The sequence below is a fragment of the Lepidochelys olivacea genome (genome assembly GCF_965140295.1).
Source record: "Lepidochelys olivacea isolate rLepOli2 genome assembly, chromosome: 14".
NCBI lineage: Eukaryota > Metazoa > Chordata > Testudines > Cheloniidae > Lepidochelys > Lepidochelys olivacea.
The window spans coordinates 12743647-12771326 of NC_140424.1; the positions used below are offsets into that span (position 1 = coordinate 12743647).

The 27680-nt window shown below is 38.7% G+C and overlaps 1 protein-coding gene across 7 annotated transcripts in view; it reads left to right on the top strand.

Moving 5' to 3' along the window:
* The window catches only part of MBTD1 (mbt domain containing 1), a 55957-nt gene that overhangs the window by 500 nt on the left and 27777 nt on the right, over window positions 1-27680 (top strand). Inside the window, exons 1-12 of one of the 7 annotated variants that reach the window (XM_084648201.1) lie at window positions 17-76; window positions 10272-10473; window positions 11716-11855; window positions 13353-13467; window positions 13565-13650; window positions 20578-20695; window positions 21880-22014; window positions 22531-22619; window positions 23913-24147; window positions 25656-25711; window positions 26021-26125; window positions 27023-27170. In XM_084648201.1, the coding sequence (XP_084504327.1) occupies window positions 56-76; window positions 10272-10473; window positions 11716-11855; window positions 13353-13467; window positions 13565-13650; window positions 20578-20695; window positions 21880-22014; window positions 22531-22619; window positions 23913-24147; window positions 25656-25711; window positions 26021-26125; window positions 27023-27170 (1450 nt within the window). In that variant the 5' untranslated portion in view covers window positions 17-55. Of the gene's footprint in view, window positions 1-16; window positions 77-382; window positions 440-2058; window positions 2121-10271; window positions 10474-11715; window positions 11856-13352; window positions 13468-13564; window positions 13651-20577; window positions 20696-21879; window positions 22015-22530; window positions 22620-23912; window positions 24148-25655; window positions 25712-26020; window positions 26126-27022; window positions 27171-27680 lie in introns of those variants that run through there. The other 6 variants (XM_084648203.1, XM_084648197.1, XM_084648198.1 and 3 more) reach the window with 6 other exon arrangements.

Sequence of the window (27680 nt, forward strand, 5' to 3'; positions counted from 1 at the left end):
GGGGGCGGAGGGGAGGGGGGAAGAGCAGCAGGCATCCCCTGCCCATGAGGGCCTGATGGAAAACACAAAGGACCTGGTGAGTAGCACAACCCCGGGGGAGGCAGGGCAGCCGCCGCTGCGGTGGGCTCGCCTGGCTTGCTGCGGGGGGGGGGGGCTGAGCGCGGGCGGGAGGTGGAGGGGGGCTGCAGTGGTTGTGGGGAGCAGCCCTGGGGCTGCGGGGAGGCGGTGCAGGGGCAGTGCGGGGGGGGGGGGTTGGGAGCTTGCTCGGGGGGGCGGGCAGCCAGCAGGCGTGGGAACAGTGTGGGAGGGGGCGGGGGGAGACGGAGCTTTCCTTGTGGCTGGGGGCGGGAGCAGAGCAGCTGTGCTGGTCGCAGCACTTGTGTGGGAGGGGAGCAGCCAGGAGCACCCTCGGGCTTCTGTTGTTGTTGTTGTTTCGCTTGTATGTATTTGCAGGGGGCAAACTGGCGGGGACCCGCGGCTGCAGCCTTTCCTAGGTTCCCCCGGGTGCGTGTGGGAGGGGAAGGAGCCGCCGCCGCACGCGGGTACGTGGGGAAGGAGCCCGGAGACAGCACCGGGGCTTTGTGCGGGAAGGAAAGAAAACAGCAGCAGCAGTCACAAGCCCTGGTGCTTTAGGCTACTTTGCTCTCCTCTTTTCTGGATTCTCCGCCCCTCCCGGCCCCCTCGTGTGTGTGCCTGCGGGGAGGGAGGGCTGCAGCTCCGATCCCGGGGCTGCTCCGCTGCTTTCTTTTGTTGCGATTCCTCCTGCGGTAATTTTCAGGCTTCCCTTAGTTCCTGTGAGAGCTCGCGCTAGGAGTTTTATTCGTGCAACTTTAATCTGCATGGCAGCTCTGGAACGGACTGTGCAACCAGAGTAGGTTGCAGCAAATGCGGAGTAAAGGTTGCATATAGTTGATATATAATTACCAGAAGGTACTCATGCTGGGACAGTGAATGAGCATAGTGTTCCGCAGTGTTATGAGAGAGCCTCTAATACCTCGCTGAAATACATGGCAATATCTGTCATCACCAGGAGAGAAACTGGTAATGTGCGGGAGGACAGCACAACCCTGCTCAGACAGGTTACCTTTTGTTGTGATCCCTTCTTCCTTCAGAAGGTTGTAGTAGGTTTCAGATCTCTGCAGGCAGCCTTACTGTCTCTGCAGGATCTCCTGACAACCAGAAACAATAGCAATGGGTTGTTTTTGTTTTTACCTGGACAATTCAGGCCTGCCCTGATTGTCATTCACTGATGGGGGAGCTGGGTTGGGGATAATACTTTTTTATTATAGTATTATCCCTTTCACAATTAAAGCTTTTGCAATGAGGGTTTAATGAGACACTAGATTTTTTTCAAATGTTGCAGTCACTTTACCTATGTTATTAATGACAATTTGGGATTTTTAAAATGCTTTTACTTTTAAAAAATCCAGTGTGATAGTTTGCACGGGTCGGCAACTTTTCAGAAGTGGTGTGCCAAGTCTTCATTTATTCACTCTCTAATTTAAGGTTTCGCGTGCCAGTAATACATTTTAGCGTTTTTAGAAGGTCTCTTTCTAAGTCTATAATATTTACTTTACATACAACAATAGCTTAGTTGTATAAGGTTTTAAAGATGTTTAAGAAGCTTCATTTAAAATTAAATTAAAATGCAGAGCCCCCCGGAGTAGTGGCCAGGACTCGGGCAGTGTGAGTGCCACTAAAAATCCGCTCACGTGCTGCCTTTGGCACGCTTACCATAGGTTGCCTACCCCTGGTTTATGGTTTGGTTTACTTTTGGCATTTTTCTCCCTTTGAGCAATATGACTATGAAGCTAGTTTCACTTTCAGATTTGTAGTAGTTGGATTTCCAGGTATTGCATGAAAATTCTTGGTTTTAAAGAGCTACTGGTTATAGTAGACTTTTTTTAAAAAATTGACAAACCAGTTCTGTTTGTCATCTTTTATAAAACCTTATTCTTACAAAATGTACATGTTGGGCCATATTTAAATTGGTAGTGTCCCTTTAAAAGTTTCTATTCTTTTTATAGGGAAGTTGTCATTTAAAGCTTGAGAGGCAGCCTAGTGATTTGATGTTTTTAGTGTCAGGGAGTCACACACGGGTCTCAAAGCTTCAAAATGAGGTAAATAACAATTATATTTTAGATTTTTTTTTATTGTATTAAGTAACCAATCTAGAAGAAAATTAAATCTGTATGCTAAACTTGCCTTACAAATGGGGGAGGGGGGGTCACTTAGTCTATAAAATAGCAGCTTTGTAATTCAGTGGTATAAAGTCTATTTTAACTAGCTTTTTTGAGCAAGTTATAACACAGACTACTGGAAAACATAGGAAGGATAAGTTTCCTAGCTGGGGAGTTATTTAACATACAAAGGAACAAATAATTTAGGCTTTGGTCCTGAAAACACTTAAGTATGTGAATAACTTTACACAGTCGGACAGGATTGGGGCATGGAGGCAAGATTTCCTTAGTTTCTGCTTTATAAAAATTAATGGCTGGATGGGGGAACATAGGTTAAAGTGTTTAAGGGTTCGTGCTCCTGGTCTTTCATTTTTTTTCTCTTAATCCGTAAAATTCGGCCTGATTTTGCAAGGTGCTAAGCACTGTCAGCTGGCAGCTAAGTCAATTTCTCTCCTTGTTGCTGTGCAAAAGGCCCATAAAATGGAGGCTGCAAACAGCAAGCCAAACGGACATGGGAAACAGACTATAAAGAATGATGTCAAATAGACACACTGAAGACAGAAGTGCATTTCTACAGCTGTTCAGCGAGTCATTCTACATGTTACTTTTGTAAAACATTCAGATAGAATTTATATTTGTAAATGTCTCAAAACCCGCTGTCCAAAACTTGTAGGTAAGTTATAGGATTCCAGGGAATCAGAAATAAAGATTTTTATTTTATCTTTTTTAAAAGCTGGTCACATTACCTTTAGATTGCTGCTTAATTGTTTGTTTTTCCTACTGTTGTAATGTTATGAGAAGGTATTAAATTCACAGTGCAACGGGGGATACAATTATGCTAAAGCTTTACATTTTTAATAAGTTGCTGTAGGGAAAATTGTTTTGACAAGATTTGATTTTAAAACTGTTGTAATATAACTAATTTAATTTTTTTGTGGTTTAGAGCAGTGGCTCTCAACCTTTCCAGAGAACTGTACCCATTTCAGGAGTCTGATTTGTCTTGTGTACCCTCAAATTTCATTTCAGTTAAAAACTACTTGCTTACAAAATCAAACATAAAAATACAAAAATGACATCGCACCTTACTGAAAAATGGCTTATTTTCTCATTTTTACCATATAATTATAAAATAAATCAGTTGGAATATAAATATTGTACTTACTATTTCAATGTATAGAGCAGTATAAACAAGTCCTTGTCTGTATGAAATTTGAGTTTATGCTGACTTCGCTAATGCTTTTTATGTAATCTGTTGTAAAACTGGGAAACTGTTGAGATGAGTTGACATGCCCCCTGTACCGTACCCCTGGTTGAGAACCACTGGTTTAGAGTTTGATCAAGCTCAGAGCTAGGACTGGGATAACTGCATATAATGTCAACGGTCTCTTGATTAGAAGGAATGGGTACATTGCAGTATTCTTCTAACATGAAGAGAAATGTTGCGTAGTGATAATGTCTGATAGTTGAGAATATTTGCTTAAATAGTCACTGCTCCTGGATACTGGGTAGCAGTGATGACCTTATGTGCCTCAGACCTAGAGGTTATGCTGATCCTTTAATGCAAGAGTGTTGATCCATGCCACATTCACCTCCTCTATATGCAATGTACTTTGGGTTAGGTTTGAACATCGCGTGCAGACTGAACCTGAAGTAGGATGCAGCTGCCAACCTCTGTGTTGGATAGGCCTTTGTTAGCTCATAAACTGTATTCAAAGTTCTGCGCAGGTTCCTTGTTTTCTTCTGTAAGTAGTTCTTGAACAGTCTGGATGGTCTTGAACCTGGATTCTCTAGACCTTCCCCCACACCTCCACTTGCAGCTTGTCTTGTCATGGCAGTTAAGTGCGGCCACGATGTTCTCGCTGTGAAGCTACGCAGTCTCAGTAGTAGGACATTCTCAATTGAAGACTTCGAGCTTTTGGAATTTGCTGCCCATGATGGCCTGCCACTGCTTGTGTTCAATCTCCAAAATGACACAATTTAGGAAGTATTTTTATGAAGTATTGGGTGTGGTAATTTGTTTATTTTGCTTAGTTCTGGCTTGTATAAGGTACCTTCATCAATAGCATTGTAGATCGTCCCAGTTTAAAAAAAAAAAAAAAAAGGCACATTACTGTGTACAGAGAAGACATGCAGTCATATGCTTAGTTTCTACATGCAGTTATTAATATTATGCAGATCAGATAATTGCGTATTGTAGGGACTATAATTTCCATTTATCTGATTGGCACATACCAATTTAGACACATTTGCGTGCTCAGCTTTAGGGAGGGGAAAAGGTGTTAACTTTTTGTGTGAGAGCTCTCAATGATTAGAATGGTTACATGTTTTCAGATATTTGATACAGATAGGCTGTATGTCACTAGGCATTCACTCGTCGGAGGGTTGTGTCGTAGAAGGCACAGATTAAACTGTTCTTTAAAAAGCCACATAAGTATTTATTTATTTCACCAGCAGCTGCATTCAGTCCTATTTCCACATAAATTTGAAGTGCTCTGTATGTCCCAAGTATGCCAAAAGCCTTTTTTCCTGCTGAGGAGTCCATAATCCCTTTAAGGAAGCAAGCCACAGCCTATGTGCCCAAAGTTCCAGGTCCGGTACCTTCTTTCTAGCAGCTGTGACTTCCCCATGCTAGCATACCCGTCTCTGGTGCTGTTTCCCCCAACACTACTTTAGTAAGATGCCTTTCTGCAGTGCTACCACTCTTCCCAATGACTGAAGTTAAAAAAAACTCTCTACGGTCCCAGATTCTTCCCACTCCCAGCATGCTTTGCAAAAGGATACCAATAGGCAGGGCTCCCCTCCATTAAGCTATCAGTAGGTGAAGCTAGCTGGCCTTTATCCTATCCTAATTTTGACATTGATGCAAACTTTCTACAGCCTGCTTCCTGTAAAATCCCACATCAAAAAGTGCTTGGGTTTTTCCTTCCTTTTTGTATGTGTAGTTCACACCATGTATATCTATATACTAATGGTCAATTACTTAATATGATACAATTCTATTTGAGAAAATTAAAACTGCTGTTAGTTTCAGGCAGACTTTTAAAAAGAGTAGTTATCCAAACATCAGTGCTTTCAACCTGTCCTTTCCACTTATTGATTATTACTAAGGTACTTGATTGCAAATCTGAACATTATACTTGGTCCCATTCTGCTTATAGTTATTCCACCTAGGCTTGTGATGTCAGGTCTTGTAATCTAAGCAAACCCAAGTCCTGTGGGAAGCAATATCAGTGGTTCTAGAACTAGTACTCTTCTCTCATGCTGCAGCAGATTCTGGCTTTCAACAAGGTATTAAAAGGAGGCTTCTGTGGCGCACACTGCAAAAGTAGAGGTGCTAGACATGATCTGGCAAAATTCCAGTTTCAGTAAATTGCATACTGTCTCCCTAAATTTCTCCTGAATATATATGCTGTCCCCTATTTCTGTACTTACTAGAGTGTGATCTAAGGATCAATAACTAAATATTAAGGCTATACAGCATTAAATGTCTGTTGTATATAGCTCTTCAAAAGCCTGCAAATTCTGAGAGCTTTTGAGATTGCTGGGAGTCAGCATACAAAATGACAATTTAAGCAAAGGAAAATATTCTTGGACACTAAGACACCTTGTAGGTTTGGGAAGGAATCCCCAAGGCTGTATCCATTCAAATTTACTGTTAGTAGTGGTAACTGGCTTGAAGACGCAACAGAAGAAATATACTTGTGCTAGTTCATAGAATGGGAAAAAACAATAGACTTGATTAGGATTATGCTCCTGCATTTTAGCAGGTTCCCCCCAGACAGCATGAAATAGACTAGCGGTCATCATGAATGCCATGAGGGAATCAAAGTCACAGAAGTGGAATCATGATGCAAGTTCACTTCCTTATTTAGCTGCAGGCATCTTGGAGTGGTTCAAGTAAAAGGATCAAAACCTAAAAAGAAAGGGAGAGATTAGGAAAGAGAAGGGTGCCACACTTCATCCTGGGTCTGGTTTCTTCTCCCCCAACAGAAAGATGTGGGTAAGTTCCTTCTAACAAAAAATAAATATGATGCCAACATGAACAAACCTTTAAATTTGGCCTGGAATAAGATTAATTAAATAATCTCTCTTGTTTGAATCACTGAAATAGGGATATTATTGTTTTTATTATCTATAGCCTTTCGTGTCTTCAGATTTCAGACCACATAGTCCAGAAATATCGCCCTGCCTGTACAGCAGGAGTAAGTTATAGTTTCCCCTGGCATGACTTAACTCCTTTGTTGCCACATTTCTCATTATTTATAGGCTGCATCTGTTATGTAGTTCAGCAGCTCTGCATAGATCAGATGTTTGTTTTTCATTATACATATCTGTCCATGGTATACTTTTAAAATGCACCTCCCCACTCTGATGATATCCTGAAAATGTTTCCCTGAAAATCTGGGTCTTGCTGCATGGTAACTACATTGATGTATTGCAGTTATTTGGCCAAGTGAGAATGGGCTTATGAAATATTATGGGGCTATGCATGACATAAATATTTTTGTCTATAAGACTCTTCATTAGATTTGCTATTTTGAAAGTGTATATATTTTTCCTTTTGGAAAAACTGTAGTTTTGTCAGTTTATAAACTGTGCGCTGCACAAATCCTAGAATCATAGGGTTAGAAGGACTGTAAGGGTCATCTAGCAGTCTAACCCCCTGCCCAGATGCAGGATTTGTTGTGTCATCCAAGACAGATGGCTATCCAGCCTCCATTTGAAAACCTCCAGTGAAGAAGCTTCCACAACCTCCCGAGGCAGTCAGTGCCATTGGCCTTCTGTTCTTACAGTTAGGAAGTTTTTCCTGAGACTTGATCTAAATCCCTGAGCATACACATACAATGCAAATATTAATCAACTACAAGAGTGTTAGACGCAAATTCTCCCCTAAACACAGATGCCATTCACCTTCTGGCAAAAGTCTGAATAAAAATACTTTATAGAAGCCACAGTCTTCTTTTTAAACTTACACAGACAGCCCCTTCCCCTCCAAACCAAAACTTCCACATTCCAATGGGTTAAGATAATGGAACAGCTTGACCAAGCACAAGATTTATGGAGGAGGAATGTTATGCCACCTTGAGCAGGTATGTATTGGTAGGCACATTTGATGTGTATGGTTATTTTGAAGATGGCTAGATTGATAACTCCATGTGTTCTTGAAACGTATTAATTTAAAACATTTTTGCTAAGTGTGTTTTCTTTCATCTGTGAATGATTTGACAAAGAGGGGTTGGCCTAGACTGAATGCCATGGTCAATACAGTGTTAAACATCAACTGTAAGAAGTTACAAATCTAATGAAATGTTGAGGATGAAGACTTGCTTTCCTCTTGGTTAGTGTGCTGATCTGTAACTGACCAGAATTGTTACTAGAACACTGTATCCATGGCAACCTGTTGTTCAATTGCTAACTTAATTTTAACACACAGGAGGTAATAACTGAGCTTGCATCTCTTAGGCTTATAATCGTAAGAAATAATGGCCTGCAGGTGAGGCTTTTCCTAACAGTGAGGACCTGGTCTGGTCTTGGTCTTTTGAAGTCAATGCAAGTTTTTCCATTGATTTCAGTTTGGGTCAAATTGGGGTCTAGTTCAAGAACGCTCCACTCCTCAGCCAGTTGCTGACTGGAGGGAAATTCCCTTGGTTCACCTGGTTGTCATTTTTTAAAATATAATTTTGAATTACTAGCTGAGGAATCTCTGTGTAGTTTACAGTGCATTGACATTTTTGACGTTTGAGAGCTGTTAGTGAGGTAAATGTGTATTCACCCCATTACGTATTGGTGGGTTTGTTGTAAGGGGGTGGGGAGGCTAGGACTGGGTGGGTGTGGAAACTATATTCCTCTCTGAATATTAGAAAAGTTCTCTCCATACCAGGATTTAGGCATATTGCCAGGCAAGAGTGGAGGATCTTCATTTAAAAAAACAAAGCGAGAGAGTGGAAAGATTGAAAACAAATGTCCTAAAACACGCAGAGTAGGGACGATCCAACCAGATTAGATGATTGGACCAGCAGGTGGCAAATGTAAAATAAGTATGTTCTCAATGGAACAGTCACCTAGCATGCTGATCAGGAAAAAAGATTTGGAGGATTATTTTGGAGAAGTCTTAAAACTAGCAGTACAGGGAGCAGGTCCAGTGTAAAAAAGGAAAGTGAAATCCAGTCTTTTAATATCACTTCCAGTCTCTTAGTGTATATGCTAACTTTCAGGCAGGGTTGGCTTATCAAAAATATCAGGGACAAAAACCTAGCTTTGAGTTTTTCAGCTATCTTGCAACACTCCCTTCCCCCACCCACACTTAAATAATTGAATTTCTTTCTTTACCCTATTTTGTTGATCTGTCTCCTTACCACTTCCTATTAATTTCTATCCAGTGGGTGGAGAGCAGTTAATTTGGTGAGGACTAGATTCTGTTCCTGGTTTGGCCACATACTTCCAGTCCAACTTTAGACAACTGGAGTAATCTCCTTGTGCTTCAATTTCCCCTTTATAAAATGCAGATATCTACCTCCCTGGGTGGTGTTAAACATAATTAATGTTTGTAAATGCTTTGAGATCATTTAGTGAAATAGCTTATGTGAATCCTACATCGTATTTCTACCTATTTTGTGTAACATGTCAGTTTTGTGGTCTGCAAGGGATGTCCTCTTGTTATGACATTTTTAACATGCATATTTACCATAAAATATTGTCTTCATGCATGGAATCACAGATGTCCGTGATTTCTGTGAATGTGATTCTGTCTCTGGCAGGTGCAAGGGAAGGATCACAAGACAAATGGTTAGTCTTTGGGATTCTCCCACTTTGGTGATTGATTGCAAGTATGTAGGAGGGAAATGCAGGCAGAGTAGTGGATGCACAGAAGTATCTGATCACGCTCAGCAGTTAACACAAAGAGAAAGGGAAAGCAGTACAGAACAATAACTAAACAGACACTGGGCCTGAATCTTCTCTCACCATCGTAGACTGAGACAAATGCAGCTCGTTGGAGTTGCGTCAATTTAAAAATGGTGGTAATTGAGAGGAGAATGAGGGCCACTGTCTTCTGTTGTGTGAACTTTAAGGGGAATGGTTATGAATAGGGCCTTGGTGTCTTTGGCCAAAATTCCATGTTTGAATTATTGTGCACTGTGCCGAACCAGTAATTTCTTGCTCTCCATTCTGGCAGTGGTTACATTTCAGTGGTTCTCTGTGAAGCATTTGGGGATCCTTTGCGGTGAAAGATGGCATGTAAAATACATGTTCGAGATGCTCCGCAAAATAGGACATCAATACGTTTATTGTTTTATACATTTCGAATGTCTTCATTGCAAATTTGTGAAACCTCTTCCATTCTAGCAGTGAACTTCACTTGTGTATGTTTCCTCATAACATGGTTAAAGGAAAGAGCTACCATTAGCCAGGATTTTCTTCTTGTATGTAACAGTAACAAATTAGCCACCTTTCTATTGAAGCTATTTATATGGACCCCATTACCATAGTATCTGAGCATCTTACAATCTTAAGTACCACATTTTACACAGAAGGAACTGAGCCACAGAGCGGCGAAGTGATTTGTCGAAGGTGACACAAAAAGTCTACGGTGGAGCTGGGATTTGGACACAGGTTTCTCAAATCCTAGACTAGTGCCCTACCCAATAGACTATCCTTTCTCTTTGATCAAACAAACCTTTCTAAGGTCTATGACTAGCTCAACGCAAGCATATTAAAGTTTTTAGTGAACTTGGCTGCAGCCATTTAGGATGCACGCATTTGCTTATGTGGTCTGACTGACTATCAATACTCTAGATACCAGGATTACTGAACTCTGAAGAGATGTCAACAAAAGAAGAGATTTGACTTGTCACATTACTCTTCAGCCTGTTATGAGACAGGATTTTTTTTTCTTGTATATAACTATCAAATACTGGCTAATTCTGCCTCTAAAGTTCTCAATCCTGAACAATTTTATTAGCAGGTACATGGCTGATATCTCTTTGTATAAAGAGAAGATACTTTAATTCACCCTGCAATTTACTGCATCTCCAAAATCTTTACATTAAGAGTATTCTAATTTTTCTTGTGTTTTTGTGTTTTGCTTTTTAGACTGAGCATTCTTCACGGTCAGAAAGGAAGAGACGTGACTCATTCGGGATGTTTGACGGTTATGATAGTTGTAGTGAGGACACTAGTAGCAGCTCAAGCTCTGATGAGAGTGAAGAAGAAGTTGCTCCCTTACCATCCAGTCTCCCCATTATCAAGAATAATGGACAGGTCTATACTTATCCAGATGGTAAATCTGGCATGGGTGAGTACAAAGATTTTCTGGAATTGAGTTTGTGGGTTTTCAGCTGGATCCCATTGCTCTCATATAACATATTCTGTGTTTTATTTCAAGCTGAGGTGTCATTTGTGTGGGTCTGAGAATACGTGTTGACTCTTTCTTTCTGAGAACAAAGCAGTTCAGTTGAAGACTTTTACTCCTAACAACCAGAAACAAGCAATAATTTCTGTTTGCCTATCAAGAAAGACACTATGCAAATATTTTGTGATGTATATAGTTTTATTTTTACATCAAGTAAATTTGTATTCAAATACGTTTTAGTTCTTAGGCTTCTGTTAAAGTGCTAAGACAGTCTTCCCTCTCAAAAGTTTGGGTTAACCCTTTTTTAACATCAACATTTTTAGGAGGTGAATCCAGAGTTGCGTTATACTGTATAACTTTGTAGGGCATTCATTAATGCTTTTATTATATTGGTTTTCTTTATGTGCTTGTAAAAAATCTTTACTCCTATTAAGTCCACTCTTTCAGCATACGGTGTTCAACCCCCACATGTTTGGAATCACATTATTGTGAGAAAGAGGGAACATTGCTTTCATCATCACAGAAAAACAATAGGACAGATATACTGCTCAGCAGTGGAATTATTTTGTGGTAAAACCCACTTGGGGCATCACAGTGGCACTAGTCACCTGCAACCTCTGTTTCTCTGGGTGTCTTAGAGCTGACTGGGTAGTGCAACACATAAAGTGTGTAATACCAGCAGGATGCAGGTGTTGACTGGCCACGATATGTGAGAGAGGCTTATGTGTAATTCAAAGGAAAATAGAGACACGAGTCTTATTTTTGGGTTGGGAGTAGTAAACATCAGATGAAGTCTGCATTCACAGATGTACACCTGAAGTCTCTTTTAACTCTAGAACTGGGTAGCATGCAGAGTGAAGATCAGCTTTGGATGAGTCATTAATTTCTGTTAGTGAAACCTGGGGGGGGGAACCATTTCAGCCTCCACTCAACAAAGACCTTGGCATTTGAGTAGTTCCACTGAAGTCAGTGGGACTTGTCATTTTGTGAAGTTAAGCACCTGTAAGTCTTTGTAAGATCAAGGACTAAGAAATGGCTTGGTGTCTAAACAGTCAAAATGAAGCTAAGCGGGGCTGCAGCCAATAAGACCTTCATGGTGGAATCCTTATGTTTGGGTTTTACTTCTCTTTTAATCTGAAATTTTTATCACGCTTTACAGTTGAACCTTTTCTCTTCTCTGATTAGCCACCTGTGAGATGTGTGGGATGGTCGGTGTCCGAGATGCTTTTTACTCTAAGACAAAGCGTTTCTGTAGTGTTTCATGCTCCAGAAGTTACTCGTCAAACTCCAAGAAGGCCAGCATTCTGGCCAGACTTCAGGTAACGGTACAGAAACCATCTTGTTTACATATTTATCCTTGCATGTTTTACAAATAAGCATTTATCTGTCTGGTCTGGTTTATCTGAGCTCATGCATGTTTTTGTTTTATTTTTTAAATTAGGTTGTTTTTTAGTAAACTCATAGTAACGTAGCTGTGTTTGTGAGTCAAAATTTATCAGATTATTCACCTGCTGTTGAGTGCAAATTTCCTGTTGAGTAAATTCTAAACCTAAAACCTGGTCTTTTTAGCCCTTACAGGAAAATAAGTTTAAAAAGTTATGTTAGCAACATGACTAAAGTTAAACTAAGCTAGGTATCTTAAATGCTCAGAGCTGATTTCAGAAATGTGTTCACCTAACAAAAATAGAGATCAACACTTCTGTAAGGATCAAGGAGCAAATCTTGTGCTCAACACCTAACCTGAGTGGGTTGTGCAGATATGTTGAATGGGATTGTGGAAAACGAGTTTCTGCCCCTCCACCAACTAAGTAGCCAAAATAGTTTCTGTGGCCCATAGGCAAGGGCAGGTAGACAAAGGGAAGATTTGTGCAGAGGCTGATGCTCTGGTCCACTTTTGCCTTACCTGGTGCTGTTGAAGGAACTCTTATGGTGCACTTCCTGTGGGTATTTAGTTTTCTTGTGCAGAGGAATTAAATAAACTCTGCTGCCATGGGCCTACTGCACTTGCGGTAGAAAGAGCTGGATAATTCTTTAAATGTAAGTGTGTGGCATCTGAATAATCCATAGATTTAGCCTCAAAGTACTTGTTGGCTTCACAGATCATAGTGGCTAAACCATTGCTGTCACTTCATTCACAAATAAGAGTTTTTAAAAGACCCTATATAGAGATTGACATATTGAGCTGTATTAATTTTGGCATGTTGTAAACTGTTTTAATTCTCATTCTTTTTTCCCCTTTGTTAAATTAGTTTATTTAAAAGGTTAGTTAGCGTAGATGTGTTATAAAAATAACACTAATAGAGACTGCAACCTCAGCTGGCAGGAGATCAACTTTATGTTCTACCATTGTCTCTCACATGGAACCCCAGCATCTGTGGGAATATTGCCTAATGACTGGCCCTCAGAATTACATTTAAGATTCTGCCTTTGTCATCTTTTTGATAGTTACAGATGTCTAGGCCCTTTGCCCATTATCCATAGAACAGCAGCTGATGCTGTGTTCTGTGCAGGTTTCCATACCTAGGCAAAAATAATGTTTCTGACATTACCTCGAGTCTGCTTTTATGGGTTGAAACTATATTAATGCTAAGTGTAGCTCATGTGGTACTTGAATGGACAACTTCCATATTCTGTTTTATTTGTTAAAATTTTTGCCTACCAGGATAGCCTCATGAGAGATGCATTTTGTTTACAAAATTAATTGTGTAATGTTCTTGAACCTTTTAAAAGTGATTTTGTGTAGTAGTGTGAGAGGAACATTTTTGAAAATGTCCAGTTGAGAGTTTTGAAAGGCTTTATTTACTTAACTCTTATTGTCCTAGGGTAAACCTCCAACTAAAAAGGCTAAAGTTCTCCAGAAACAACCTTTAGTGGCTAAACTAGCAGCATATGCTCAGTACCAGGCTACATTGCAGAACCAAGTGAAGACTAAAACAGGTAACTGTGTATAATAGAAATGAAACTAATTCTTGGAAATGTAAGATATGCCATTCACCCCTTGTACAGCTTCCTAAACAAAATAACTTTCTTTTAGCAGCTATCCCTGTGGAAGGTTTCAGTTGGGGTAACTACATTACTAGCAATAATTTAACAGCAGCTCCTGTTACCTGTTTTAAACATGTAAGTATCCTCCACTATTATTTTTTCTCTGAGACATTTTAAATTTATTTTAATCAAGAAAGAGCAACCAAATCAGATACTTAGTATTTTATCATGTAATTAATTTAGCACTACATTAATATTTAAACACTTTTTTTACATAAAAATTATAGAAGGAAATATGCATGCCGCCTTCTTCTACTTGAAACTATTCTGACTATCATCAGCCACTCCTGTTATATATATGAATCAGTTTCAAAGTTACAAAATAGAAGGCTGGTATCTTAAGCCCTTGGGACCTTATTTATCCCACATTCAAAGCACAATCACAGATTGGTCAAAATTTATAGAATTTAAACCAAACCAGTTGGAGACACAGTAATAGATAAAAATGGAAACTACCTATTAGACCAAGTCATGCCTCTTGCAGCATGTATAAAATTGGTCTTTCGGCTCTAGGTTAGTTTTTCTCTTAATCGGATTCTTACTTGTTAGCTGTGTTACTTGGGGGGGGGGAGATAATTTTCGTAGTTATGAAGATAAAGCTATTCTTCACTTCCTTTTTCTTTGTACGTAGCATTATGGAAGTACAAAAATTGCTTAATTATGCATTAAACAACTTGGATATAAGCTTCTGTCAGCAGTATGTGGGTTTTTTGGCTATAACAGACAATATTCAATTCATATTTTAGATAGCACATCTGTATGTTTCAGAAACATTTTAGAAGATATTCTTTAAGAGCTCTATGTGCAAGTTAAATCCATATTTTTAAAAATTCTTTGTTGCTTCATATCTGCAAAATAAATTCATTAGGACTGGTCACAAATTTTCAGTCAAAATGAGGTTTTTAATGGAAATTGGGTTTTTGAGAGAGTGAAAATTTTCACGGAAAGCATCCGCTTTCCCAGATAGTTTCTGGTTTATTTTACTTGTATATTGGAAAACTGAAACATTTTAGCTGAAAGCTAAAACTTTTTTAATTTCTTTCATGAAAAGTCAAAATTTTCTGTCAAAATTTTCAATGAAAATGGCTTTATTTTGGTGGGCTCTGGGCTAAGGGTAGAAAAGGCGAGGTTATTGTTAGTTTTCTCCTGTGGAAAATTTCAACTAAACATTTTTCCACCCACATCTAAAATTCATGCTGGAAGTTGCAAGGTGCAGCTCTTAAGTCAGTGGGAGCTGAGGGCACTCACACCTTGCTGAACTGATCCCTTCACGTGTAAGGGCCTTATTGTTGCACAGAACAAAGCCCTGGAGTAGTGTAGCTTTGTGATTGATTGAGTGCCAAAATTCACATGCTTGAACAAGCATTTCTTCATTCTGGTATCACAATACTGTATGTGCTATAAAAAGTAATTTAGTTAGTGCATAGTGAAAGGTAGTTTTAAGACGAGACTGTGCTATTTTAACAGCAAATACTAAATGACAGGCAATCTAATTGTGCTTTCAAATATAACTGAAGAACATTTCCATTGGAAAAATCTCGTGTGTGTGTGTGTAAGTAAAACGGTGTAAGCTGTGCACTGTTGTTGTTGTTGTTGACTGCTTCATTCCATACTCTGGAACAGCTCAGGGATAATGTAACATTTAGGAAAAATCTGAAATAATTGCCTGGTCTGTTCACAGTATTATGCTACTTAAAATGTAATTAAATCTTTAAAAATTGGTATCATACTGCTGCATCGATGAATCAGAATAGTACATCAGTAACTTAAAATACATACTATATTCATACTTCTACTTTGTGCTGAATTTTACACATTTACAATATGTAGTGTGGTGGCAGTGCTGAAAAACAATCAGCATACTACTACATATGTACGTGTACCTGAAACCTATTTCTTCTTCCTGCCCTGTAGTGTTTTTTGTACACTGCTCCTTAAGTCTAACAGCATTCTAGAAAGGTCTCTTGTAGGTTCTCACTTCCTCAGTGGAGTTCTTGGGCATTGTTCAGCATACTATAAGTCTGATTTGGTATTCAGTTTTGCTCTACACCGTTCTTCAAAGAACATAGTATAAACTATTCATCAAAGAATCTGTAGGCATATCGGTCCTCTTCCCTTTTTGGAGTATTGTCCTTTTATGATTTGTGGGGGTTTTTTGTTTGCTTGGTTTTTGTTTTTGTTTGGTCTTTAAAATTATTTTTCTTTCCATAAACACAGAAACAAAATAATCATGTGTCTTTCATAGGGCTAGTCTTCAGTATGAGGAGATCAACGCTGCTGCAGTTATTTTTACCAAGTCTAATATATACTCCCTGATATCAGGAAGTCTTTTAATCAGTAATAAGAATTTGTAACAAAAAACATAAAACTTTTTTGTTTTTGTTTATCTGAATAGTTATAGAGCACTGTTTTTTCTTTGTATTTCATCTTTTTTAGTAGGGCTTCTGTATAAGTATGTATCTTAATACTTGACTAGGTTTGTTAACCCAAAAACTAAATTGTAAAAGCAAATGTAAGCTCTAACAAGTGCTTAGTGTTGCCCAAGACATAAGAGGCCTGATTCTTAGAGGTTTTGAAACACCTGCTGCTCTCCTTAATGTGAGTTGAAATCTGAAAATCAGGCCTCTTTTATTTAGGTGACTGACTTTAGGCAATCAAGTTTGAACATTTTGACCTTTAGGTTCTTGTAGCTCCTATGCCTAAAGTACATTAACACAGCTCCATAACCCTAATCTGCTGGTGTTTACTTAGCACTTATGTGTTATGGATTTGAATGCACATTCCACATCCACAAAACCAAACTAAATACATCTAGGGCCTAATCCCGATCCAGTTAAGGTCAATAGGTCTAACCACATGAGTGAAGAGTACTCAGTAGAGTAAGATTTTGCTGTATCTGTCCTTAAAGTTGCTATTAGGTGAAAATATCTGGCTACACGGGCTCTAGCCGGTTGGGTGGGGCAGGGTTAAACAACAGATAATCAGTTATTAGATCCCATTTTGTCTTGTTGATGATTTTGTATGGAAGTGCTTTTGTCTAATGATTCAGTAGTTTTCAGCAGTTCAAGTGTGAATTTGCCTTTCTCAGTGCTCAATATTTAATGCTGTTTGCTTTAATGGAAGCTCTACCTACACATTGAGAGGAAACTGTAATCTTTAGTGTATTTTGATGATGCTCATAATACTGCTGTGCATTTCTGTATTGCTTTATAGCCAAGCTTTTCCATGTTTCACTTATCTGCCTCACAGACACGTTGTATTATGCCCATTTTACAGGTGGCTAAACTTAGATGTAAAGAAATGTATTTAATGTGATACAGTGAGTTGTTGGCAGAGCCATGAATAGAATTTGTGCATCTGGACTCTTTCCTATAGTCACTGAATCACAATCTCTCACATACCTGTTTTGTGTGTGATAGTGTGCAAAATCCAGTCCGATATTTAAATCCATTGGACCTCTACAGCAATAGTAATTTAGTGTAGTCCATCATCACTAGATAGGCTTGGTTTTTTTGTTTTGTTTTTTTTCCCATTTTTGATTTTTGTAACTAACCTAAATTCTTGTTTTATTTTCCTTGATTTCTAAAAAAAGCTTACTTTTCTCCAGTAGCCTTAAAAGATAGGGAGAATGTACCTCAGTGTTCCTAGTGAGCTGAGCAAGGATAACTGAGTCTCTAATCAATACTTGCTATTAGGCAACTTAATGAACAGGATCAATATTCATATTTTTTCCACCCTGTTCCCAGTATAAAGCTCACAAGTTTATCTGGTGGTATATGTTTCAAAACCTCTTTCAGATGAATATTCTTTTAGAATGCAATATTTTCATTTTCCTATTAAAAAGAAGTCCAATTGTTAGTTCTCTGATTTAAAAAGGGGCATTCTCAGTTTTTACACTAGGTGGCACTGCTGTACTTCTAATCTTCCTTTCCCATCCTTCCTCTTCGTATCTACACAGAAGGTATCAGAATACTGTCCTCACATATTTCAGGAATCAGCAGCATTTCTTTGCATTTAACCTTCTGAGTTCAAGTTTCACATTAGAAGCAGGGCAATCCTGAAGGCATTCTGGGCCTGGAGAAATCAGGTGTTCCCCAAAAGGTTTCTGTACAGTTACATAGCCAATCTGAGATGCTTATCATGTAGGGAGTCACAAGGTCAGCCTTTTTGTCTTAGGAAGCCCTGGAGGTGTGAATTTGGATGGTGTCCAACAGGACCTTCCTGATTGCAACTTACCTTACAGGGAAGGCGACTGTCACTCACAGATAAACCTTCACGAGTGGTCCCTGGATCAGGAAGTTGTGAACCAGATCTTCCTTGATTGGGAAGGAACCTGAGGTGGATTTATTCATCATGAGTCTGAAAGGTAAATTTGTTCTTAGCTGTAAATTTATGGTTCTGCTAGTTCATACTATGCCAATCCAGACTTCAGAGTTACCCCCCTTCCAGTAAGCAGATGAATAAGATTTAGAACTTACATAGTGCTTTAAGTTTCTTTTCAAAGCACTGTACAAACATTGATTAGTCAGATGGAGAGAGAAGACATGAAGGAAGATGGCTATCATAGCCCTGCATTACCTAATCTTCCTCCATTAAGAACATTCATTCGGTGAGAGAGAAAAAAAAGATATACAGTATATTAGATATATTGTATGCCATCATTAAATACAATAATACCTAGCTCTTATAAAGTGATCATTACCCAGGATGGCTCTCTTCTAAAGGGTGAGCCATATGGATTGGTGTAGGAGAAACTAGCAGAACCACTGTTTTCACAGACAAGGACAAATTTAACTTTCTGCTATTTACCCCTATACCAATCCTCAATCTAGAAATATAAAATCTTTGTGCCAACTCAGATATCGGTTGACCTGCAGAGAGGAGAAAGAGCCCTGACAGTTTCAGTAGTTGGGTTCTCTGGATCAACTAAAAAATATAACTTATTTTTAAACAAAAGGCTGTGTACCATGTCAGATCATTTTAGGTATTAACACTCTCAGCTGTTTGGACCCTTCTGTAGCCTTGTATACAAGGCTTGTATACAAGCTATCCATAAATGTAAGTTTTAAAAAGCTTATTTTTTCCCTTCCTTTTCTAAAAAGCCACAGGTGTAAATTTAGATCTAATTTGAGGATATGTAGTAGGACCACATTGAAAGCTAAATAGAAGAAGAGCTCTCTAAAAAGTCCAAGTGAAAGAACAATATCTCAGAGCTGACTAAACAGTAGCTGGATTGGGTTATTCTCCTAGATGGAGAAATCTAACTGTAGAAAATTGCTTTGTTTATACATAAATAATAAACTGTCTTCCTTCAAGTTATTTCTCTGTGTCAAATGGCCAAAGGGAGAGCCCTACAGTCTAGAATGGTGTAGGAGATAGAGTAGAACATACAGATCAGGCTTCAAGAAAAATAAATTTGTCATATTTGTAATGGACATGTCTTCCCTTACTGGGGAAAACAGGTCATGCATGTCTGTCCTCCAATATTCTGAGTAGTAAGGGTATCCTGTGTTCTCCATAGTGAAAAATGTGATGTTCACTGCTAATACGTGGCCATTGCTGATCTCTAGCAGTCTTCCAGACTTGCACATTCTAAGTGTTCAGAACTAGGGCAACTCTTCTTCCCCTCTCCTTCACAGCTTGGCTTCTGAGAGGCTGGGGACTGAATACTGTGGTCTTTCCAGTGAATTGTGTTCAAGTCCTTTGTGTTTGCAAGGAGACTAGTAAAAAGGCATAGAGCCTTAAATGAAAGATGTTTGCTGCCTGATGTGATACAAAACAAGTAAATTCCGTCATTTGCCCACACAAAATCTGCTTAGATACTGTCTGCACTGATCAGGGTCTGTTCTTCTCAGTACATCTTTTGGTGTGGATTTGGCCACTATTCTGAATTTTCAAAAATCTGAATACCTGTTTCTGGGTAGTCTCTAGTTTAACATGGACTCGCTGTCCTTTAAAGAAGAAACTTAAGACAATTCTATTTTCATGTGATGTGATAACACTATTCTCAATAACTACATAGCTACTAGTTGCATTATGTGATAGTTGCAAGCTGTAACTTTTTACATGGAAGATTCTGATTCTGCTGCTAATAACCCTTGGCTTAGTGAACTATAAGTTCTAGTGACTGTTCAGCATCACACACTTTCACTGTTCCCACAACACCTCCTTTGACTAGTCCATTATCGATCAAGTATCTTTTCCTCATGTCCAACCTAATAAAACTTTCCTTCATGAACTGAATGTAAAAGGACATTTGGCTTCTATCTACAATTTTCCAAAAACCCTTAAAGTCCATTCAGACTTTCGTTGTTGTTGTTGCTAATACGTCAGTCTAAACTTTCAAAGCAGTGAGGAATCCAGCTGTGCAGTTCCTATGGATAGTCAGCTGCACGACTCACATGAATTAGACTGCATCTCTCGTTGTTAACTGATGAGACGATCACTTGAAGGCCATGTGAAAGCCCATTCCTAGAAAGGCATGTGAACTGCATTAAGCAGTGAGAGATAATACCCATCCTGTTAAATCTGCAGAAAAGATTCAAGGAATGTTCTGAAAAGAAATTACTGCTGTAGAGACTATTGGCCAGATTGTGTTATCTGTGGCACATGTATAAATCCAAAGATTTACAACAGTGTCCCTGAGATCAGATCCTAGCTTTGGATTGAAACATGTTGTGGAATGATGCTGGGTTGAAAGTATGTATAACTTACTAGTGCTTGTGTTTTGCAACTATTAAATTGAGAGTCACAGAACTGCTGAATTATTCTAGCAGTAGTAATTATATAACAAAATTCCTTATAAATGGTGAGAAGAAAACCAAACTTGATTTTTCAGAGAGACTTCTAATTCTCTAAATATGTGTTTGTGTGTATCATTTGTATTGAGTTTTTGAAGGTCATTGATAAAGATTTAATAAAACAAAAATGAATATTTCACTTTCAAATGGAATAAAGAGATGTGATTTCTTCCCCCCCCCCCCCAACCAACTTAAATGACAGGCACCCATGGGGACGTGCTGGGGTGATATCTCAGAAGGAGTGCGAGTGGAAGTTCCGAACACAGACTGCAGCCTACCTACCAAAGTCTTCTGGATAGCTGGAATTGTGAAATTAGCAGGTTAACCTTTTTTTTTTTTTTTTTTTTCAGATCATTTGTATCAAAATGATTGCAATTATAATTGTATTGGAGAATTCACAATTCAGGGAACTGAGCAATTTCTTTTAAAAGAAAATAGGATGTGTAGAGATAAATATGGGCTTTAAGAAGCTATCATAGTAGTATCTGGAAAGTAATTCAGTGTTCTCTGTGAGTACTATAATCTACTTGTGTTTGGGAGGGAAGGGTTGTTTTAAAAGAGAAACAGATTTAGCTGAAAGTTTAGCCATGCATATGAAGTAATAACTAACCCAAAGCCTGCTACTCCTCCAGTTGAAGTCAGTGAGAACTTTGTTGTTGTCTTTGAGAGCAATAGTGGGCTGCCCCTCAGAGCTATAACACTAAGATAAATGTTGTAAGATGTTGCAACTGTCTCCTTTGATGTGCTGTGGGCCTTCAACTCCAGTTGGCTTCAGTGGGAATTGAAGGTGCTTATTACTTCACTGCACTGGATCCTAAACTAATCATTTAGCAAATGTCTATATAAAAGCTTCTAGTATCAACAGTTTTCTTTGAAGATGCTTTTCACCACATACAGATTATGTATGAATCTTTATCCTTGCAGAGGTAATAAGGGAGAGAAAATCCCACCTGACGAGCTTCCAAACTCTTCAGTTTTTCTCTTGTTCAAGTGTTAAACTCTGCTGGTTGGGCCTTTTTTGCGTTGGCCCAGTTTTGAGGGAACAGCTTCCGCATATCATGGATGATTCAGGATCAGGAAATATGAAATCAAATAGCTCCAGATCAGTGAACTCATAAACTCCATTACTGATCTTCTTTCTTAGTAAAAAGACAGGTTAATACAAAGTTAAAAGTTACATAGCTAAACACTCAAAAGTCAAGGACTGCGAAAATTATGATTGAACTACTTTTGCAATGCAACAGTCTTCAATTATAAGGTCATATATTATATCTCAAATGTGATATACAGATTTTCCTACCATATCAGATACACATGTATAGTGCCTCATAATGTTTTTATTCTTTTGCATTGATACTAAATTACCTTAAAGTCAAGCAAGACAGCTTCTGAATCATGTGGTCCACTGAATTTTTTAATAGTATTCCACCCAGCATAATGTAAGTCTAATCTTTTATAACTTCACTCAGCTATAGCTTTTAAACATGGGATTGCTCTCTTTCAGGCTACAATGCTTTGCTGAGATATGAAGGGTTTGAAAACGATTCAAGCATTGACTTCTGGTGCAACGTGTGTGGGTCTGACATCCATCCAGTTGGTTGGTGTGCAACTAGTGGGAAGCCTCTAGTCCCACCTAGAAGTATGTAAATATTAGCACTCTTGATTCAGTAGTAGAGATTGTAATCTTCTACACTTTGTATTTAACTGACTTAATAGTGATTCAGATATCAAATTGATCTGGTTCTCATTTATGAATCATGTCTAAAGTTGTGAATAAAACTTGTTGCCTATGGGTCAACGAGGACCTGATCCTGCCAACCTTCTCAGGAAATACCCCTTACTCGTGTGAATAAGGGTGATTAAGATCAGATCTTAAGTAATTAAATTAATCAGTTGCTAAAGCATACTCTATTTTATTTAATCTATTCTTTATTAAAATCTGAGGTCGACTTCTGCCCCAAGATATACACACATACAGTTGTGAAACTGGAGCAGAATTCAGCCTTTAAGGTTTTGATACGTTTTAATTATTCTGATATTTTCATTCAGTATATTAACAATCGTATATTGTTAAATACTGACTTTAACTTTGTATCACTAATAGATTAACTTAATTAGTAATCATTGACTTTTTCCCCCCCTTCATTTGCAACAGCAATCCAACACAAATACACAAACTGGAAAGCTTTTCTAGTGAAGCGACTTACTGGTGCCAAAACTCTTCCTCCTGACTTTTCTCAGAAGGTAAGGTAATGTGATTTTAATGATGTAATATAAACACAGCCTCATTACTGTGTGGGGAATTGAACTGTTTTGCAATGGCACTTTGCCCCTCTTGTGGAGGAAGATAGAACTGCAGCTACTCCCTTTGCCTTACCTCTTCAGTGGCTAGGTCAGTGGTGCAGCCCAATCAGCACACAGCTGTGGCCCTGCTTAGCTTTGCGCTAAAGGCTGCGGGCTCCCTGCCGCCCAGTGGGGCTCCGGGCTCCCAGCCATCCGGCCCCGCCCGGTGGGGTTCAGGTCCTGGCTGCCCCCCAAGCCTGCATGGTGGGAGTCAGGGTCCCCGTGCAGCAGGGTCCTGGGTTGGGGTCCTTGCCCCATGCCCTGCTCTCCACTCCTGGTCCCACTCTGTGGGGAGGTCTCTGGGCAGAGGGCGATGAGCATAGGGGTTTGTGGGAGGGGGTGAGGTGGGGGTCACTGTGCTTCTCAACCTGTGACCCAGGTAACCCTTTGTGGGCCACATATTCAGCCCACAATGATAAATAGGTTAAGAACCACTGGGCTAGAACATCTGTGTCCAAGCTTGTGATGTATAATTTTTAATAATCAGAGGGATAGCCATGTTAGTCTGTGTCCACAAAGGCAACAAGGAGTCTGATGGCACCGTAAAATCTCACAGATCTATTGGGCATAAGCTTTCATGGGTAAAAAAACCACTTCTTTAGATGCATGGAGTGAAAATTTGCAGATGTAGGCATAAATATACTGGCACGTGAAGAGAAAGGAGTTACCTTACGTGCCAATATATTTATGCCTGCGTCTGTAATTTTCACTCCATGCATCTGAAGAAGTGGGTTTTTTACCCACGAAAGCTTATGCCCAAATAAATCTGTTTAGTCTTTAAGGTGTCACCAGACTCCTCATAATTTTTAAAAAATCTTGCACTTTGTGTATATAGGAAAAATAAACAAAAACTGGTTTATCTTCATCTCACATTACAAATTAACTGTTGCTCTGCAAGGTACTGTTATCAATCACTGATGACCTAGCCAATTCCCCGTAAAGTCAATGGAAACACTCCATTAATTTCAGTGGGAGTTGGATAAGGGGCTTCCTTACATAATATAGCTGTACCATTCCAGGATATTTTTTGTGAGAAGTTCACTTTATGGATTTTACCATTATTACATCATCCTGATATAGACAGGAGAAAATTTTCATGGTGGTTTTTGCAGCCAAGAAACTGGAGACTGAATTTAGTGGAAGATTCTTTAATAGCAGATGACAGGGACTAAACATTTTCCCTATTATTTTAAGGTGTCAGAAGGTATGCAGTATCCTTTCAAACCTTCCATGAGAGTAGAAGTTGTTGACAAAACGCATCTCTGTCGAACACGGGTAGCAGTTGTAGACAGTGTAATTGGAGGACGACTAAGATTGGTATATGAAGAAAGTGAAGACAAAAATGATGATTTCTGGTGCCATATGTACAGCCCACTCATTCATCACATTGGTTGGTCCCGAAGTATAGGACATCGCTTCAAAAGATCTGGTAAGCAAGTTGTGTTGCAAAGACACCTTAGTGGCTGGGTAGAGGCTTACTTGAAAGATACTTCATGCAATGATTTGGGTAAAAGGAGTAATCTGGCTGAAAAAGCTTTTAATTCGAGTAATTATATCTTCAAAAACGTATGCATTGATGCTAATCAAGACTTTTCAGCCACTAGGTCTCCATTCCATATGGTTTAGTTAAGAACTATCATCAGTGTTTCCTTCAGGGTTTGGAAGAGCTCAAGTAAACTTTAATGAGGCACCATCCATGAGACCGTATCGAGGAATGTTCACAATATAGGCTAGAGTAAACAATGGCTTCTGTGCACAAAGCCCAATGTTCTATGTATTTAGTATGTCTTGCTGCTGGCACCCTGGAATTACACAGCACTGCCTCACCAGCTGCCACCACCTACATGGTACAGTAAAGTCAGCACAAGTATCACTTGTGGTGTTGATGTAATTCAGTTTATTTTGCTGTGACGTCATCCTTTGGGTGTGCTTCATATTTTTGTATGGCAACATGTAACTGAATTGTAGAGGCTGTCAGAAGAGGGACAGAAAAGTAGAGGCTGACAGATGTGTAGTGGAGTTTTCATCACCTAAAATCAAAACATTTCTATTTTTTAAATGTTTTGTGATTTTCTTAATGATAAATGAACATTGTCTGTTGCTAAGAATCTTTTTGATCTTTTGCACATAAGCCACTCATCTGTAACATAGAAAAGGAATAAAAAAGCTCCATGTTGCATCAGCTTGGGACACTAAAATATCAGTATTTTTTATGGTTGGAAACCTTCATTGAAATCAATATTAAAAATAAAAGGGAAGCAGTTAAAAGAAATCATACTCACGACTGCTTCCTGAAAAGAGCTTTTCACAAAGCTGCTGGAATTTATTTCCGAGAAGAGGATCCAACCAGTAGCTGCAAACTGCTGCAAAGATCAGGCAGCTCCTCTGCTATAGGATCCTATCAGAGCTATGGATCCCACCACACTAGAAAAATGTATCTCAAAAATAAGAATTTCTAGTACACAAATGAGGTAACAAACAGCATGACTAGAATACCAAGGTGTTTTAAATCAAAGTTTAATTACATTAAGCCTTGAAGTCACATATGTGTATAAGTCCTCAATTTGTCAGTTCTCTGCTTTAACTCTACTGTGAATGCAAACCAGTTTGACTTGTCAAACTTCTGCAAAAGCTTATATATTTCACTGACACTTTTGTGCTATAGTCAAGCCTTCTGGGTATTAGTGTTCTCTGAATGCAGTCATATCTCTTGTCCACCAGTGTCCTCAAAATCCATAAATTGCACGATTTGAGCTCCATTCCCAAATTGTCTAGCTGGCATACTGTGAAGGCCTGCTTATACACTTCGGGCCCACATGTTTGTAAAGTTCTGACTACCTTAAATGGTACAGTGTCAGGAAAAAGTGTTTGTTTTTTGGGGCATTCTTAGTCTCTTCGTAAATATTTACTGATTAATAATGTAACTGTCCCTTTTAGATATTACAAAGAAACAGGATGGACATTATGATGCACCCCCACATTTATTTGCAAAGGTAAGCTTGCCAACGAGAACTCTAAGATCATTTACATTTACTCAGAGTTGGAAGAGGAATTTTTCATCATTTGAAGGCAAAGCATAAATTAGAAATTATACCAAATTACCGTACAAAGGTCTGTCGCTATTGGAAATTACTTTTTTTTTTTTTAATTTTATTTTGATGTAAGTAAAACTGACTGAGTTTGAGACGTATTTTGGTCTTTTTGCTGCAAACTTTGTTTCATGGGTGTGGTTATGTTGTTTTACACATCAGTTATTCTTGTCACCTCAGCTAGCTGTGTAATGCTGTTGTATGAATCTTTAGGTAAAAGAAGTAGATCCAAGTGGAGAATGGTTCAAGGAGGGAATGAAATTGGAGGCTATCGATCCCTTAAACCTGTCTGCAATATGTGTTGCAACCATTAGGAAGGTAAGAGAATTAATTTATATTTTTGTGGGAGATCGGGACATGAAGCCTGTTAATCCGATTTCCAGTCTTCTGTATTCAATACTGCTGCTAAAAATGTTTTTTAATAAAGGCTGATATTTTATTTAAAACAAGATTTTAAAAAAGCAACCAATGTGTTGGTCATCAGCATGTACTCCTGTCTGCTTCTTCCACATCCACCTCTTTCAATAAAAGGATAATGTGTGCAATTTGTGAATGCTTACCAGTGGCTTCCATTAATTAGCTACTTTCCTGTTACTGGGGTATTAAGAATGAATGATTGATATAGTGGCAGATGAAAAGTACCTGTATGTGGCATTCATGAACATTCAAAATTCCAGCCTGATCTTTGATTGACAAACAGTATGTCTGTGAAAGTTAATGTGCAGTGGAACCTCTTGTTAATTCTCATCTGGCTATTTTGCAGACAATCTAATCCCTCACAAAAGATTTGGATAATACATCTGCCCCAAAATATTTTTTCCAGTGTTTTTGGTTTTATAGTTTTTGTTTTTGATTTATTTATTTATTTATTTTTTGCTGTTTGGAAGATCCTCACAAGCTAGAAAGGAAACAAACTTTACAAAGATACTACACAAAGCACTGTCAAATACACAAAGGAAAAAATCTGAAAACTAAAATAGTCTCTAATCTCGCTCTTCTATTAATGTTGCCAGTTGATGATCACAATAGCATATACAACAAAAAATGTTGGAGAGAAGTGACTTTTTTCTTAAGTTGACAGTGTTCCTTATACATATTTGTGTATCATTTGTTTCATTTCTTACTCTGCTTTGAAACATGACCTACTTAATTTTTAGCCTGGCCTTCACAGAGTATAAAGGTGCTTAATATACAATATTGTTTTTATTTACAAAGGTGTTAGCAGATGGCTATCTAATGATCGGTATTGATGGCTCAGAAGCAGCAGACGGATCTGACTGGTTTTGTTACCATGCCACCTCCCCTTCTATTTTTCCTGTTGGTTTCTGTGAAATTAATGCGATTGAGCTAACTCCACCCAGAGGTACTTACACTATTCCGACCAACTTCTATTTTGATAATTTTTCAGTGGTATTGTATATAATCAGATTCTTTGTTTCTTCAATCATTTTGAAGCATTCATTTCATATTCAGAACCATCTTGATTTTCAGAAACAAACTTCAGCACTACTTTAAAATGGTCTGAAACAGGGGTGTCAAACTCAATGTATAGAAGAGCCCAAATTGAATGTTTCTTTAATTCATGGGCAAATAAAATGAGGTTTGTTTTGACTACAAAAACATTAAAGGTATAATATGGCCATTATGTAACTAAACTTTTATTGAGTAAAATTAGTTATATTCAGCATCAATCAATGTGGGGGTTGGGGGGAGAGATATGCAGAGCACTTCTAGAGCTATGTCAAGAATATCAATGCTAGGAAGTCTTGGGCCAGCAGAGGACTGGAATTGTGACAGAGCAATTGTCCATATTAAAAGCTTTGCGAAGTGTTGCAGGATTATTCATTGGGCATGATGAATTATTCTCTCTCTT